At 43.9% G+C, this 18,624-nt stretch overlaps 1 protein-coding gene across 1 annotated transcript; it reads left to right on the top strand.

Annotated features, from left to right (window-relative positions):
* Positions 1-866: 866 nt before the first annotated feature.
* On the top strand, positions 867-4,071 carry LOC144149156 (uncharacterized). The gene is made up of 4 exons (XM_077680697.1): positions 867-1,262; positions 1,342-1,364; positions 2,273-2,314; positions 3,791-4,071. Exons 1-4 carry the CDS (start codon positions 1,220-1,222, stop codon positions 4,019-4,021), a joined length of 339 nt encoding a protein of 112 aa, XP_077536823.1. The 5' UTR covers positions 867-1,219; the 3' UTR covers positions 4,022-4,071.
* Positions 4,072-18,624: the final 14,553 nt, after the last annotated feature.

The following is an 18,624-nucleotide window of genomic DNA, read 5'->3' as shown; positions in this document are numbered from 1 at the left end:
TCTTTTGAGAAAATATAGCTTACGCATTGCCGACGCACATCTTGTCGAGATATGGGCTGACCATTTTAAATCGCTTGTGAATGTGACGCCAAGGTATTTGTAGTCGGTGACCTCACACATAATGCAATCTCGAATTTTATAAAAATATGTGCTCGGTACCGTTTGTCTGGTTATCCGCATCAGAACAGTTTTTTCCCTGTTCAATTCCATGTGTCTGTCTGTCAGTCTGTCTGTCTGTCTGTCTGTCTGTCTGTCTGTCTGTCTGTCTGTCTGTCTGTCTGTCAGTCCGTCCGTCCTTCTGTCTGTCTGTCTGTCTGTCTGTCTGTCTGTCTGTCTGTCTGTCTGTCTGTCAGAATGATACGCTAAACTTCTAAAAGCACCGCTCGTGAATGAAACCTACTATGTTTTTGTTTTTCTATCAACAAGGGCTCGTCACGTTCGAACAACTTCGACTCAGCTTTGAATGGCTCTGTCATGCCAGAGTGCATACCCACGTGAGAAACCAATGCCTCTGCGTCAATTCCCGAGTGCTGGTGATGCGCGCTTAACAAAAAAATGCGGAATAAGAATGGAAGGTTGAGCGGGGCTGGCAGCGCGTGTCCCGCGGTCATTGCCGCCTCGACGGGGCTTCCCCGCGGCCCGCTGATGACTGACGTGAAGGACGCAAAGGCGAAACGCACGTCAGCGCCGCTTACGGCACCCGCAAGAGACGGAACAACGCAGCTTGAGAGCGCGGGAATCCCAACGGCTGCATGAGTGCGGACGCATGCAACAGATAGTGGCGCGGAGAAAATCTCCCACGCCACGTGCTGCCTGGGCTCCGTCTTGCGAGGCTGTCGGAAATAGGCCAATTCAGGACGACCCATGCGGGAAACGGTGTTTGTTACCGAGGTCCGGTAACGTTTGGGCGCGGGAGAAAGGCTTGGCGGAGAACGCGAAAGTATTCACTCAAGCTTCTGCCGTCTGATTACGCTGTCGCCCACACTCAGTGTACACCCTTCTTGCGCTCTGCGTCAGGAGATTTATTTTCTTGGTAGTTGCGTTAGCGGATTTTCTTGCACTGAAAACTCGGAAGCACTTGCCGGAAATAGGGCACCCCTGTCGCGGTGACGCGAGTCCCGGCAAGGGCTTAGTGGCTGCCCATAAAAGCTGCTAGTCTCCGGAGGTTTGGCAGTCTGCTTCTGTAGTGGGTAATAACTACAGCACACGCGCATCTACCATGGCCCGCTTCGAAACGTTTGTGTTGCTTGTCGCACTTGCTGGTAAGCGATTTTTCGCTCGGTTGAATTAATTGGGGAATGTGTCAATATGGGTTTACATTTCTATCTTGTTTTATTCCAGCCCTTTCCGTCTGCAGCGCCCAAGTGAGTACTCTGAAATGAAGATTCACCTATTAAATGTGACAAAAAGCTTTGTAGCTCAGCGGCGACACCCTTATCTGTCCTTTTCTGCCTTTTGAACCACCATGAGCACGAGGTTACGTTTATGTTGTATGCGTGTTGTGTCTTCCTCTTTGCCTGCAGACAACTCGTACGCTCTCAATCCAAACTGCTGCTTTTGCAGCGACGTACACATTTACCGCGTTAGTGTTATTTGGGTAGCTTTATCGTTGGTTTTGCATTCGTTTATAATTTTCCGCTTTACTGTATGTTGTATGAAGTTCTCAAAGTCAGCATCGGTTCAATGACGATCCTACGTAGAAAGGTACATCGCTAATTGGCGAAGATAGACAGAGAATGGCATTACATGCGCTCTGTTACTTCATCTTTCTCTCAGAAGCGCTGCACCTTTCTTCCTGGAAGTCATGCACATTTTTTCCTCAACTACAAGTTTTTAATTAAACTGCGGCTATAGAGGGAAGTTTTAGATATCACCAAAGGAATCCACTGCGTGCTGGGTCTGTACATATGCTCGCAGTAACTGTAGACCCAACGCAATCGCATTGAATTTTCTCTACGATTCCTCTGAGATTTGTAAGGGTGTGACTAAGTCACACGGTCATGAGTAATTTAAATATTATTGGGGAAACATACGCCATAAGTTATGATGGAATTAAAATAAATAAAAATAATTATTACACATCCGTGAGAGACATCAAACTACTTTCGTATGTTTGTTTCAAATACTGACACTTCGGTTATTTTCAATGTGTACAAAATACTGAAATTCAGACTATCCGCCTCAGAGTGATGATGCAATGTGCCCTATGTCCAATTTTATGGCTGCAAGATAATGCAAGCATGACATGGTTATGTTGTTATACCTATTCCAGAGACGACGACCCAACTTCAATTTTCAACCCCAACCTCCACGGGTAAGGTCTAATTTGAAATCATACTGCACAGGTTGAGCCCGCAATTATTTATTTCTTGATATGGCTTTACTGGAAAGGAAGTATTCCGTGGCAATACGCATTGCAATTTCATACGTAACGTGTGATTTTAACAGATGCAGGGAAGATTGGTAGGCACGCATGTCTCATCATTTAAAAGGCGGGGCTTCCACAGCTGGCATATTATATAGGCTCGGTATAGCTTTTCTGAAAGCACTTCGGCATGGAAATCTAGACGAATGTGAAAGTAAATTTTGGGCCAAATTCTTTTTTAGGCTTTAGAAGAGGGCGTAGTAAGGGGCACAAGGGATTGATGAATGCAGATATGTACGTATACATGGCACAGTTTAACATCATGTAAGAGAATGAAGCCCAGGTTGTTGTTTTTTTCTTTTTGTACACGGTGGATTCAATATTGTTTGCCATCTTTGTATTAGTATCATTTGTAGTTTCACGATGACATTGAATTAGAGTATTCCGCCTCCCGCCATGAAGCTAGCATCTCTTGGTGGTAAACATGTCGCTCCTTCCATGACGTAGTTAATCGAAAACATCAATAAAAGCTTGAAAACGTGCCTTGATCACATTTGAAGCAAATGAGCTACCACTGAGCACTGAGAGGTGTAGGTTTTTACTAACGGCTTTTTCCAAGTGTTCTTAATCAAAAATTAAGATATCATCGGCATGTACCAAGAGTCATACTCCACAGATGTCTGCGTGATAACTTATAGGCCGGCGTGATAGAAAGTAGCCACGTATTCTATTTGTGCTAATTTCATCACTTTCTCAGTGATTAAGCCACTGTAATTGTAATATGTAGTGCAAGGTCTATGTAATGGATGAATCACTTTGCGGATTTATGAACTTATTAAAGTGATGAAGTGCTAGTATAAATTTTCCGACATTAAAACTAGTTCACATTGAAATTAATTTTAATGAAAGTAAACCACATTTCTTTGCGTCGGAAAGCTTCCGAATTCTTGCCAAGTCGGGCACCCACAAACCCAATGACGCGTGGTCAAAAGTGGGTATCGAGTAATGAAACGGCACGGAGGAACCACTCGTGCCTTGAACTAATTGAGGCCACTTCCGTGCTTTCGTTTCCCATAACTGCAGACATATTAAAAAAAATGTCTCAATTCTCGTAAGCCTTCAGAAAAGTAGCTTTCATTGATTTTTTGTTCATTAGTTTGCGTACGGCACACCCCTTTAGTGGCAAGCCGGCCACTATCTTACTGCAGAAGCGGTTGGAGAGCATGACGTCGGTGCTTTTCAACTTTCGCAAGGGTGCAGACAGCCTTTTATGTTACGCATCAGCAGGGTGAGCTTAGGCTTACGTAATTGTGTACAGGTGAAAGCCCGGTTGCACCAAACCGAGGCAAAAACAGTTTGCAAGTGGTTTTGATACGCGCCCAGATTTTGCCAGCCTCTGAACTTTTTAATGGCGTCCCACTGCAGCACCGGTTCGGCCTGGAAGCCCAAGGCGGAGGCCGGAATCACCGCAACTTCAACGTGGGCGGCACAGTCCGTGGGGAGTACGACCTCTACCGTGGCAGAGACGGCACCCGAGTTGTCGCATCGGGCGCGGTTTCCCACGGCGTGAGCCGCTTCGACGGGAAAACGTACCAGGGCAAGCCTCAAACCCAAGTTGGCATCGGTGTCGAGATCCCTATCGGCAAAGGAAAATGAACCGCCTTCTTGAAGCCATGACTATGGTATAAATAAAACTTTCAGACTGCCGTGATTGTGTGGACTCGATTGGTTATTTCATTTCGTGTAACTCTTGCGAGTTTTCGCCACGGGTGTAAACGTATTTGCAAGACCTGCAAGACAAGGTGCGTTTTAACTTAAGCTAATCTTCATTTCAAAGCTCTATATTATATCGCCCGTATTGTTTTTTACGTTGGAAGTTGTGTTTTTTATCAAGACGATAGCACCACTTGTTGACACAAACTATTAGCAGTGTAGCTTGCGTTAGCTTGTTAGTCTGCGTTAGCAACCGCATTGACCTTTTCCATGCCCACGGCTACGTACTCCTTCAATAAATATTAATAATTAACTAGCCCCCATACATCCGCTGCAAGCTTCGTATAACTTTACCTATCGTATTAAACTACATTTAAGCTGCCTTTTTTGTCGCCTTTAAGCAAGGTATACAAAATGAGCATCGATTTGCTGCTCCGCGATTACCCTTGTTTTGTACAGATCGTTTTGTCATGGGATTACAACAATTTCATGGTCACGGCTACCCAGCCAGTGTTTGAATTCAGCAACTCTTACAGTTATTTAGAAACATTAAAATGCATTTTAATCAGTAATTGTTAAGGGTTTAGTTTTGGGTAAAATACATAATAGCTAGAAAACACGGAGCATCTCATTCAGTATGAAAGGTTTAATTTTTATGCTCATTTTTTTTCCAGTCGAAACACTTAAAATACCCTTTCCACACAGTACATATATCCTCAACAACTCCATCAACTCTAGTTAGTCGGGCACGTTGGCCTACACGCCTGCTCTTTGTTACGGAAAGTCAGCTAAAGCACTCTACCAAAATGGCAGTACAGGAGGAAATAGCCGATTTATATTGATCTGCACATGTCCGTATCCTGTTCTTTCTGTATATATAACACTAACATGCTCGCCTATAGAGGACAATTCCTTAAAGTAAATGGGCAACTAACATGTGGACGTTGACAAATGTTATAAGCAAGTGTACTTACCTATAATTTGAACTTCGTCTGTCCTCAACTTATCCAAATCGTTCAAGAACTGAGCTGATTGCCCCTTCGGAACGCGCGTCATGATCAGGCCCTGGAAGGATAGGGGCGCCTTTTTTTATTATTACACAAGATAGTTTTCTCGCTATGACAACTGGAGTCCTGGAATAAGGATGGCACCCTGAAAGCACTCCTTCAACGATACACCAAAAAGGATGTTTATTCTCTCTCTATCTGTCTGAACCGAAACTGATAGAGGCCGTACAGTACCATGGAAATTCAGGGGGAAAAAGAACTGCCGTCTTAATCCGGAAATTGAACTTCAGAACAACAGCCGAAGTTGCCGTTGCTGGTCTATTTTCTTCACTGCTTCACTTTATTTTTTTAGAGGCAGTGCTGCTCCGGAAAGCCTTTTTTTTTGTCGAATGGCTTCGTTATAGTATACCGTAGGAGCGCAACTTTTCTCCTAACAGAATCGCTAAAGGGCGCCCTATGATGCTCTTTATGGCGGTATCGATGTTCCTGAATTAAAAGCACACAGAGTTCATGGCACAGTATCAAAGACTTAGCTTGCTTTTGTACTTCGAACATTGCTACTTTTTTAAAATCATATCTGTATTGGTATTCTTGCGGCAAAAGATCAGCCTCTGAATTACAGGGTGCTCTTACACCGAAAGTCTTTGAAAACACAGTCGACTCTCAGCGCCCCCCTTCTCCACCAATGAATTTTTCCGCTTTCAGTTGTGTCGGCGACTTCCGTCTGCAGGAGACGACAGAGGGTGAGCAGGACTCGGTCTGTGATAACATGTTTGCTATACTATATAACAACCCTCGGCACTCTAAGAAAACATGAAGATACTTGTGAATAAAATATCTCTCTACCTCGGGAAATCTTCGTGGGCCATCCGTGTGTTACATTTTGTGTTAGGGGGACAAAACATCGTAGTTACTGAAATCAGCATTGCCGATGATGTGTATCCTTCTACGCTGCTTTAAGGCGTTTCTCCGAATACGTGCTCTGTCTCCAAGCTAAAAAGAGGAACTTGAATCAGCACAGTGTTCTCCCTGATTAATTTGCGTTCCCTGGAAGACAGAGATCAACGGTTGTCTGGTTCACTGGTCGGTGGCCTCTATTGCAATAAGCGTCCACTGAGGGTGTACAGCGGCATTGACTAAGGCTCGATTTACATTCTACTACAAATGGCTGAGACCTTCATACCACTTGAGCACTAAGTTTCCGTCATAAGGTGGGTAAAACGAGAAACCAATTTTTCATATTCTCGCCTGCCGCTAGGAGGCCTTAACGCCGTGAACGCTGTTTGGTTCTCGGTATGAATGAGCAAGTAAACTTGAAACGTCATACACGCCTTGTACTGGGTATCGGGTGTACCAGGAATCTGATATATACGGCTGGTGTATACGTAATATGTTCACAGCTCGAAAACATCGAGCATCTACCTGTTCACATCATTTTTATGTTCTATCACGTTGGAGATGTGTCTGTTCTGAAAGACGCTTTCAGGGGAGTGAAAGAGAATAAACTTCATTGTCTTTTTTAAAATGCTTCTCAAAGGAGCAGAGTTGGCAGCGTAGTACTTTCTTTTCTTGTCCGCGGCACCCATGGAAACAGCCGATGTACGATCTCGGCTTGTAATTACATGCAAGTGCTCTAGAAACTTCAAAGAAACACTTCCATGTCTTGGAGGGGAAAACTGTCACAGGTTTCTACGTGAAGCGCACAGTTTTCGATGGTTTATGACTTAACGCAGTTAGAACTATAAAGCGAACTTACAGGAGCCTTGAAATAGAGTTTTTTTTTAACTGAAACTAAAAGAAATGGAGTGTCGTGCACTGAAGCTGCTACATAACACAGCTTCGCCACGAAATTCGTACTGGCATGACAGCGTACGTAAGCGCTCCAAAACCCACTGTGTTGAGTTGCGTGCATATTTACTTCCGCCGTCAACAGACGACTGCCAAAATTCATAGGGTCTTCCGTTATCCCTAAAACGAACTGAAGGCGATAGCCCGAGTGGCCTGAGATAGCACATGCAAAATTGCGCACGAGGTGCAAAGTTGTTTGGACATTTCGTCTCGACATCTTGGTGCATTTGTACACGTGTATTCCGTCTAACGGCGCTATTTTCTGTCTAGTTCTTTCCTGGTATGACAATTTCACCGAAAACCTGCCGGGAAGTTTGGTTGTAGGATAAAAAGTAAACACCAAAAAATGATAAACACCAAGAAAAGAAATTCAATAAGCATGCCAAAAAACAGGACTTCAAGGTAGGTACGAACTCTTGGAAAGAGTGTGCGATTACGTCTGTCTTGGGCGAGTCGTAAGTGGTGATCCCAACAATGAAAAGTAAATTAACCTCAGAGTAAGTATGGGGTGGTCTGTTTTCGCTAGGGGTTCTGATATCCTAAATAACAAGCTTCCTCTGTGGCTCAAAATGCTGGTGTACAACCAAAGCGTTCTTCCGGCAATGACGTATGGGGCAGAAACTTGGGGTCTCACGTAGCGATTTGAAAGGGAACTTAAGTCGGCCAACCTGCTATGAAAATACGGATGCTTGGGGTAACACCTAGGGATAAGAAAACAGCTTCGCGGATTAGGGAACAGACTTGTGGGGACATCATGGCTCAAATTAAGTGAAGAAAATGGGCATGGGTAGGGCACGTCACGCCTATGAGGGACAACAGGTGGACTATCCGTTTAACGGAGTGGCTGCCAGTAGACCATAAACGTGATAGGGATGGATCATTGACTCAAAGACGGGATGAGCTGCGGACATTCGCCCTAATTATTTAAGTCATGCCCCCTGTTTCGCTTAGTCCACTCCTGTAAACCCCAGTCATCCGCTTTAATCGCTTAGTTGTTCGTCTTAATTCGCTGAGACACCCCTTTAATCGCCTGTTCAGCCACATTACTCGCTGAGTAAACCACTTTAATCACTTACTTCGCCATCACAAATCCCTTTGCTTCACTTCTATAGTTATAGAAGCGAAGCAAAGCGATTTAAGATCGGGAATAAGTGGGGCTTTGATTGTCTTTAAATCAACCCAACTCACTTTATTCATCCAGTTTATTTTCCTTTAATCTACTTTGATTTCTCCTAAAACTCTTTATTTCCATTTGATTCCTGTCAGTTCATTCCCTTTGATGTAACAAGTTAATTCGTTAAGTCGCGTCGTAAGCTGCCCGCGGGGAAGCGGACGCACTGAGCGCACTATTGCTCGGTCGCAAGCAAAGCGGCGATGCAGCTCTCTCGTCACACACTGGACTCCTACCGTCACGAATTGGTTCGATTATAATAACGCCCGCGAAGGATATTCATCCCATAGATATGGCCGACCAGTTTGTCGCGAATTGGTTCGATTATAATAGCGCCCGCGAAGGATATTTTTACCATAGATATGGCCGACCAATTTCGTGAAGGTAGAAAAGCGCTGAAATCTTTTTTCGGATATTTATTTCTTATCGCAGGCCAGTTCAAATATTGAGGTGGTTTTTGTTCATATAGGAAGATATAGAGGTATTTAAACGCTGCATCAGAAAATTTTTCCATGAAACCCACCTAATAGGGACAATCAGGATTTCGGGCAAATTGCGTGTTTTTAGAGATTCCTCAATAACTATACAATCCGTTGATATATTCAAGTCCTTTTTGCTTGCAAATGCTTCCCGTACAGTTGTTTAAAAACTAATTTCATGATTTTGATCTAACAAGCACGTAAAGGGGCCAGCGGGGCTTTTTAACTTACGCGCCTCTGGACGTGGAATTAAGTTGAATTTTCCCGCGTTCGCACAGCACTCGCCATATGCGGAGACACTGCGCAGCCACACGCATCTCGTAGAAGCACCCGACTGACTGACTGACTGACTGACTGACTGACTGACTGGCTGACTGACTGACTGACTGACTGACTGACTAAACGAATGAATGAATGAATGAATGAATGAATGAATGAATGAATGAATGAATGAATGAATGAATGAATGAATGAATGAATGACTGTTCGACTGACTGACTGACTGACTGACCGATTCATCAACGCCCAGCTAAAACTGCTACAACTAGAGAATTGCTATTTCGGCAGTACATTCGTGTCATTACGTAGGGGCTCACTAAGACGGGATTTCCCGAAACTGCACTCATAAGCAAGGAAAAGGAGGAAACAGTGTTTTCGTAAATTTGTCCTCATGTCTCTCGCCCGTTCACATATTTAAGTGCATGTCGTTTATATGTGTAGCCCTTACGAACATCTAAAAAGTAGTTTTACGGTTTTCCTCTAACCAAACTATTGGACCGATTCTGCATTTCGGAAGAACATGGGTGTTCTGAAAGATTCTCCAATAAATGCGTCACTGATTGATTTATACAATTTGTTTTTGCTAATAAATGTTCCTCATACAAATGCAGAAAACCTGTTTTACGGATTTCGCCATACGACGCCGGTAAAAAGGCGAAAAAACTATTTTAAATGGCGTGTACATATACGGTTTCCTGGGCGAGTTGGCGTTGCATTGGATTTTAAATGACGTCTTTCTAACCGAAACGGCCTACCGAGCCATGTCAACGCTTAGTCAGACTGCTCATTCAAACGGATTCAGATTTCAGGAGCATTATGTGATTATGTTGTAGGAGCTCATATTGCTGAAACTCAAAAATTATGCAAGGAAGAGAGTGAAAAAATGCGCTCAAACTGTTACTGAGATATTTATTTTTTATCACGCGCCTGTTCAAATATTGAACTGCTTTTTTGACATAGGTAACTTTTGCAGGTAAATAAACAAGAAGATTTTTTTACAACACCCACCTGACAGGGACAATCAGTATTTCGGGAAAACTGTTTTTTACGGATTACTCAATAACCATGCGGCCCGCTGATATATACAATTCGTGTCTGCTTGCAAGTGCTGCCCATACAGTTGTCCAAAAACCAATTTCAGGGTTTTGTCTTAGCACGCGCTTAATGGGGCCACCAGAATTTTTTAACATACACCCTTCTAAACTTGAAATTTAGTTCAATTTTCTCGCCGTCCCATAGCGCTCGCCATCTGTTGGGACTTTCTGCAACCCCGCGCCTCCCGTAGCAGACCATGTTATTTATCATAGAACTGTAACTGATGAGTACCATCCATACCTACTGAGATAACACTTCCCATGGGTAAGTAGTCGCTTGGTTGCACCATCTTGGTACAATTTGTTTCGGGAAATTTCCAATAAAACACGAGTTCCAGCCGTTTCCCATTACCGCTTGCCTCTCGTACGAGCCCTGTATTGACAGCAGTCGAGACTTCACGAACTACCTAATTATGACCAGTAAGAAATTACTGAACACGTGTTATACCCATTAGTGTCATTTGTATAGTGGCCTACCCAGGCATCGCCCGGTACTACCGCTAGTTTATCATAAAACTGTGACTGATCGAGTATCCTTCATACCCACTGAGATAAAACTTCCCATGAGTAAGTAGTCGTATGAGCACATCATCTTGGCACAATTTATTTCGGGAGTGTTCTAGGAGAGTTCTAATAAAACACGATTTCCAGTCGTTTCCCGTTACCACACGCCTCCGCTATAGAAGCTCATGTATCGACAGCAGGCAGGAGTTCGTAATTGTGGAAAACTTCACGGTGAGCTAGCTAATCATGACAAGTAAGAAATAGCTGAACAGCTGTTATACTCATTATATTCATTAGTATAGTGGCCCACCCGAGCACCACCGGGTACTACCGCTAGTTTTATACAAAGCGTTAAATATGTAATTGTTTGTGATAAATGCCTCACATATATTTGTGCTACTACTGCTGAGAAATCTTTTGAATATGTGCTGCCCTTGAGTCCTGAACGTGAGAACATTCACTTATTCGCAGCCTGTAAAATAGGGATTAAAACCATCACCGCTATCAGCCAGCAAAGCGGCTAGTATTACATGTTACTTACCCAACACGTTTTCGCTTCTTTGCATGGTCTTGACTATTGCGCACATTGCGTCTCTCTGTGGTTGTGTGATATTATTGTGAGCTCAACGAAACTATGGTTTCCCAGCATTGTACTATATAAGTGTGGAAACAAAATTCGCCCTTTGGAATATTGAGGATCCATGAGTGACCCCTGTAGCGGATAATGATCGTACAAGTGTAGCCTGGGGTTTACTAAAATTTTTTCAAGTGAAGCCGGTGTTCTAAATGCCTTTCGCATTTGGCCCAACAGCGTTTTGGGTGAGTTTCTGAAAAAAAAAAAGTAATTCAACTTTTGTTCTACGGAAGTTTTATATCATGTGATAAAAAGTACCTTCGACCTTGTGAAGACGTGAAAACAGATAATTCGTTGACGCTTGGTCCTTTAGTGCGAAGTCGGTACCAACAATTACATTTCTAGGAAGAATATAACAAGATAACGCAAGCGTCAAGAACCAGAATTATAGTCACGACAGGATTAAAACATTAAAGCAAGTGCACAGGCAAGATTTCGAGAGAACAAATACCGGCACAGATTGTTAACTAGTACACCCTACATATTTTTTGAATCCCCGCTAAATTTTGTGATGTTGTCCAGCAAAACAAAAAAAAACCGTATAGCCTTTTTAGACACACGCAGTGTACTTGACAAGCGTCAACATGGCTTCCGTCGAGTGCGATCTGCAGTAACGCAGCTACTGGAGACAATCCACGATTTCGCGTCAGCACTAGATCGTCAAAGTCAAGTAGACATAATATTTCTTGATTTCGAAAAGGCCTTCGATCGCGTCTCCCGCTGCAAACTCTGATTAAAAATCAGACCCATTTTTAAAAATGATACCCTCATGGCATGGATTAAATCTTACCTTAACCTTCGGTGCTAGTGTGGAAGTAAAGGTAACACGTCCTCCACATCCTCACTAGTTCTTTCTGGCATCCCCCAGGGCTCGGTACTTGGACCGTTGCTTTTTTCTGATTTTCGCTAATGATTTCTTCTCAAAAGTACCTGTCAAGATAAAAATTTTTGCCGATGATTGCATTCTTTACCACGAAATACACAATAATGCAGACCAAATTTTCCTAAACGAAGCTCTCACCAAAATAGACGAATGGTGCTCCACTTGGCACATGACTACAAATTTTAAAGAAACTGTGTTTATGTCACTAACAAGAAAATGTACCCCTTTGCAATCCTCGTACTTCATCAAAGGCCAATCTATTTTTAGTGTTAACAGTTTTAAAAATTTAGGGGTCACAATTTCAGCAGATCTTAGGTGGAATGCGCACGTTTTGAATATCAAAATAAGGCTATTCGCAAGCTTGGTTACCTTGGACGGCCACTGCGAAGTTGTCCCCCAGATGTTAAACTACTCGCATATAAAACTTTCGTAAGACCACTTTTAGAATATGCGTCTATTGTGTGGGACCCGTATACTGACCAGAATATACCCATGCTCGAAGGCGTCCAAAGAAAATCGATGAGATTTGTCTACAATGCTTACAGTTGGCATATTTCCCCTACAGTGCTTTTAAATCTAGCCGAGCTTAAAACCTTGAAATAAGACGTTGCCACCACCGCCTAAAACACTGTAAATCTACTCTACCATGAAAACCTGTCTCTTGCTACCAACGCATACTTAACACGTGCCCATAAGCGCTCTACCCACGCTTTCCACACTAAAATCTAGCCGAGGTTTATTGTCGCACTAAAGTCTTTCAAAATCCATTCTTTCCGCGGACTACACGCGAGTGGAGCCGATTACCAGCGAGCTTGATAGACTGCCCTACCACTGCATCCTTTAGGCGCATGCTTAAGGAAACTTCGGCATGCTCATACGCTTAAGTTTTCTTGCTCATATGAGGCGTGTTTGTGGGCAGGGTTCATGTACACCATGTATTATTACGCTTTGTTTTGTCTGGTTGCGATCGCCCTTTTTATGCGTAGTGCAATTACGTGTTGATATACGACTGTTGTAGTTTTTTCCGCCCATAGCGTGCGCTTGCCTGCTACTGTTGGCAGCATTGCTCAACTTTTTTTTTTACCTGTCCACCATCACACATTGTGCTTTCGTATGTGCAACGCGCATGTTCACTGTTTTTTTTGCTATTTTTTGTTCTTTTTGGTGCAGTCCCGTTGTAGACAACTTTTGTTAGGGTTCAGTGTGCCCTGTGTTTTCCTGTCGTGCATTGTATTATCACCTTGTCTGTTCCTCCCACTCCTGCCTAAGCCCTTGTTTCAAGGGTGGCAGTATTTTATAAATAAATAAATAAATAAATAAATAAATAAATAAATAAATAAATAAATAAATAAATAAATAAATAAATAAATAAATAAATAAATAAATAAATAAATAAATAAATAAATAAATAAATAAATGTATGAGCACTGGCCAAGTGATGCACTGTGGGGCCATCTTACCGTCCTTCGAAGCGGCCAGTTGGCCCAGTACCTGATGTTGACGCGGCAGCAGCAGCATCACGAACGACGCGATCCCCTTGTATCCACCTGATTATGTCTGAGCGCCAAGCGCTGCCAAGACGTCACGCGAGAAGAAAATTAGGTTGTGCCGACTTGACCCTTCTTTGCTGTGAGAAGCCCACTGTGCTAGGTGCGTGGAGCTGTGGCCGTGCTTCGGGAATGTTGACGTGCTGAGTGGTTTTGTCTGAAGAATCTTTCTCCTCCCTCGAAAAGCGAAGTTACTGGAAGGGGCCGGAGGGCCCCAGTTTTTTCTCTGGAGTTTTCTCCGAAGAAATATTGCCACGGTAAAGTCTTTTGTGTATTCGTATTGCAATCTTGTGTTAAAAGAGTTCTCAGAGTGCCTTATGTGTATGTATCGTTTCACAGTATACACTCTATGAAAATCTAGTGGTTCAGCCTTACTACTACGCATTTCAATGACCAATCCATGTAGCCAACAATGACATTCAGGCGAATGACGCTGTGGCGCCTACGATTCAACTCGGTCTGCGTTGAGGCATCACGCAAGGGTAGCATCACGTTCTGCACTGCGCCAAGCCACTGAGCCGATAATATTTTAAGACCAGTGGTATCTGCGTTGCTGTCATTCGCCGAATTTGCTGTGTTTGCGGCATGGGTTGGCCAGTCAAGTGTACTGCGGTGAATCTGAACCGCAGGATTGGCTTAGAAGGTAGTTGCATCAGCGCGTGGTAGAACAACGGTGCTGCAAAAATAAAAATACAGAGTATATTACGAACGCAGTTTTACAGTTGCAGCTCTCAATAGTTTATTGTAGGGGTACTTTTTGCCGGCGTGTCTGCCGCTGTCTGTGTGGGGCGGTTGCTCCGTTGCACACGGGCATGAGCGACCGAGCACCGATACGAAAAACCAAATCCTTTAGCCAGTTCGGAAATTCTGGGAATCCAACGCAGGTCCCTCGTTGCTTAAGAGGCTGGAATCATAAAAAAACTCGACAACTAGTATTTTTTTTTCTTTATAACATTCAAATATAGTCACACAAAAATACATTTCGCAAATCGCATGACAGAGTTCACAGGACACATCAACAGCAAGATAATACTCCACACACTAGAACTGCGAAATGATATTGCAGCATCTACAGCCCAAATTCACCGAGGAGTCCCGCACCTGCGGCCACTATCGAACTTGAGCAACTTATTTCGAAAAGAACCAGTTGGTATGAGGCTGCGGTTTTGCGTGGTGGTCGATCATGAGGCGAATGACAATGTACAAAACGCGTTCAGTATTCAAACATAGTTGCCTGTTCTACGGCTCAGAAGGGAGAAGAAAAATTGATCTTGACTTGCAGATTTAGCCACAGCTGCAGACAACAACCACACAAAAAAATGCATGCGGTTGCTTTTACAGGCCCATGCCACCCATGCACACAAGCACGCATGAGGCACACATGACCCATCTCCACGGGAGTTGGCACGAAATGGCAAGGCCAATACCCACTATTTTATGCGGAGGTTTATCCGCCCCGGCCAATGCCCTGGTGCCCACGTGCCCACTCTCGGGATTCTATTTCTCGGTTTACAGCCTCAACATGAGACGTAACGTACAAGGTATTGCCCTTGGGGAAATCACTGTTATCGTGTTGCCGTACGTCAGCGGCTATTGCTTTAGGTCGCACCACCTTGGAGTGATATTATCTGATTTTTTGCGCAACTCCGCACCTGTAAGCCAAACCAAACGATTGTAGTAAATAACAATCAAGAACTGAAGTACCGATTAGTTAAAAGTCGCGTGACCGACCCTCATACACTTGCGCAATGCAGCAAAATGTTTAAAAATTAATTTACTTGCTCGAGGTAAATGTTTGAAGATTACTATGACGCGCTAACTAACGTTTTTGGCGTTTAAAGTTATGCGTTCCATTCTATTGCGTTTCCTGGATCAAAAGTGAGTTCAGATCCCTCTAAGGCGCTCCCGGCGGCCTAGTTCACGACAACCCATCTCTAAATTACCATCACAGTGACCACAAGAGCGAATTTGTAGCGTACTAATAGGTCTGGCACACTATTTGACTATTTGATTTTGTTTTTACCCGCCGCGGTGGCTCAGTGGCTAAAGCGTTGTGCTGCTGAGCCCACGGACGCGGGTTTGATTCCCGGCCATGGCGGCCGCTTTCCTGATGGAGGCGAAAAGAGAAAACGCTCATGTGTTTGAGATTTCGGCGCACGTTAAAGATCCGCAGGTGGTAAAAATTAATCCGGAGCCCTCCACTACGGCGCGCCTCGTCGCCTGTATAGCCTCGACGCGTTAAACCTCAGAATCAATCAATCGACTGAAGATTTTTCACTTCTGCGCTTTGGTATCATAAAACAGAGACGCAGGCGAGTGTTTAGTTTACATAGTGTCTATGTCATTTAGAGAAAAAAACAATGAAGACACTTCAGGGCTTCCTACGGTCCCTGGTCGCGTTTTATCGTTATTTAGTGGCGCTTCCTTTGGTAACGTGGCATTTTGCCCCGCAAAAACAATGTCTTTGATTGCGCAATTCCCAATTGGTGCCTCTGGTGCCTCTTATAAATTTGTGCCTCTGATAATGTCAAATCGCAAGATTTATTCCAGGGAACCCCCCGAAATTGCACATTTTGAATTGGAGGTTGGGCTTCACCGCAAGACACGAGCACCGTGCGTGCTAACATTTTTTTTTTATATCTGACAAACTGTTCCGCGCAAGTCGACATTTTTTTCTGGGGCGTGTTTTTGAAATGTTTTCTTACAAAATGTATATTCTAATTTTTTTTTCTACCAGCGGTGGTTTGATATACACAACTCCTTTTTTATCATTTTCTTCGACAACTTGACAAAAATTTTGATTTTGATATTTTTTTTCACAACTATCATATATAAACATATCTAAAAAACTGGTGTTATTGGAAAGGCCGTTAAATATTCTGCATTTTGTGCTCCTGTAATTAGTGCCTAACCAATTTTTTTAGCAGGAAAAAATGTTTTCTTGGACCCCTTCAAATCGGTCAATTTTCCTGCGGTAGCGAAAGAGTTAATACCGATGACAATACACGCATTATCTGCTTTCGACGCCGCTGTACTCAGCGGATATAGTACCCCGACAAAAAGTTTAAGAAAGCACGAATAGATTTGTGACTTTCTGTATTCGTGTTCAACTCGGCATGAGGCAACTGCAGAAAATGCCAATCGAGCAGATTCAGGGGAAATCCCCAAGGTAAAGTAAGGTTCTGCAAAGGAAAGTTTGACATCCACCTGAATGCAGGCGTACGGCTACAAAGGAAAGCTATACAGCTTCCTCAGAAACTTCGCAGATGAGGAAAAATTCGTCCAGGTCCTGGCTGCATTCGTCCCTGTGTCTTTTTGCGATTAAGTTTCACTCATGGATGTCAAACTTTCCTTTGCAGAAAATGCCGTGTGCACAACAAAACAAAGTAACAAGTGTTTGTTTTTGTAGTCCGCAAATATATAAGCCTTGCAGTGTCTGCATAAATAGGAATATAATACATCAAATTGGGCTGGGAGTAACCCCCCGCCGATATGCGGGCTGCCACTGTGCGTATTCATGCCTGCAAAAAATATGAGATGCTTTAAAACGGCAAGACAGGCACCGATAAGAGGTTGCGCAACACAGCGACTAAACAGACGGAAACAACAGGCGCAATTCTCGATTCGCATACACATTTTTATTGAAATAACTCCCACATGGTTAGTCCTGTACCAATTAATATAGTTTGGGTTTAGCTCACTCTCACCTTTACCATTCACCGAATTTTCTCTCTCTCTCAGTCTCTCTCTCTCTCCACAGTAGATGTCGGAAACCTGTTCTAGCGTAAGTTGTGGCGAAAAATGCTTTCACTTGTACGCACAACTCCTCGAACACAACTATGGACGCCTGAATGTAGTTACAGAAACATAAGGCGCAGCTTCTTGTAGCTTTGAAATCACCTGCATCATAACAAATTGCCTTTTTTTCTGTCATAGCAATTGCGAATGAGACAGGAATCATTTCCTGAAAGTAATGATTCCCATTGTACATGCCACAAAAAAACTTGCCGCATGCTAATGCCCAGCTATACAACCGTATGTAAACGACTTCTCAAATCTATCAATATTTCGAGAAAGCCTCGGCAGGCACACTTAAGTCACGCCTGAGGAATCACTGGCCGATTAAAGAAGCGTTTATCAACTTATTAACGGAATAAAAAAAAAACATGAAGCGAGGCTTCGTTTCAGCCTTCCCTATTGTAGAATTAGTATCGTAGTATTAGCAGTTTTAGGCAGTGTATTTCAACACCCGAGGCAACATTCAAATAACTGCTTTCTACCAATCTGAATGTCCAAGCGGTTTGAGCCGCATCTTGGTAGTGACAATTATACAGCGCCACAGAGCAAAGTATACAGGAGGGGAAACGGCCCATTGCGGCAAGCGAGGGCGAGCGACCAGATAATGTCACATTGAAAACCAAGGTGGGCTGCAAAGCAGCTTCGTAGCTGTGATGGCGAAGGAGAGAGTAGCGGCACCTGATGGACGAAATGACAGCGGCCGCAATTAATTCCGTGGCTGCGCAGTGAACTTCCGATCGTGGCGGCCGCGCAGTTTTTTCACCCGCAGCAGATCTGCCGCAGTTTTAGCAGTCCGTATTTTCGGTGTGTTCCGTTCGTACTGCGTTGACCGGGACCCGACCGCGTCTGCGCGCACGGGCACGGCGAGGAGAAAACCCCCGATCGTAACGAATGCGGCGGAACTAATCCACCCTGCCGGAAGTAATTCGCGAGTGCCCAGTCGGGTTCCGGTCAACACGGTACAAACGGAACAGACGGCGCATGCGGAGTGCTAAACTCCTCTCTATTGGCCGCGCTAGGAAGCCTGGTTTCCCTTCCTGTCTTGTTCTTACTCCGTGCACCACCCGAAGGTATATTTCGTTCCGAGATAGGTACAAGCCCGGCACCACGGAGCAAGATCCGCGTCGTGTACTTCCTGTGCGATGCAGAACGTTAATTAAACGTGTTGATATGCTGCGCCCCGCTCCTAAACCGACCTATACGATACCAAACCACCTTATTTTCTTGCATGTCTTAAGTTCGCCGTTGCCGGCGAAACTACCAAGAAAATTGCGAGCGCTCGTGAGCGCGTGCATAATCGCC

This window comes from Haemaphysalis longicornis, unplaced genomic scaffold (assembly GCF_048455015.1).
Source record: "Haemaphysalis longicornis isolate Haplotype H1 unplaced genomic scaffold, Haemaphysalis longicornis Haplotype H1 scaffold_1, whole genome shotgun sequence".
Taxonomy (NCBI): Eukaryota; Metazoa; Arthropoda; class Arachnida; order Ixodida; family Ixodidae; genus Haemaphysalis; species Haemaphysalis longicornis.
The sequence above is the reverse complement of the archived record's forward strand: the minus strand, read 5'-3'. Positions and strand labels throughout refer to the sequence as shown.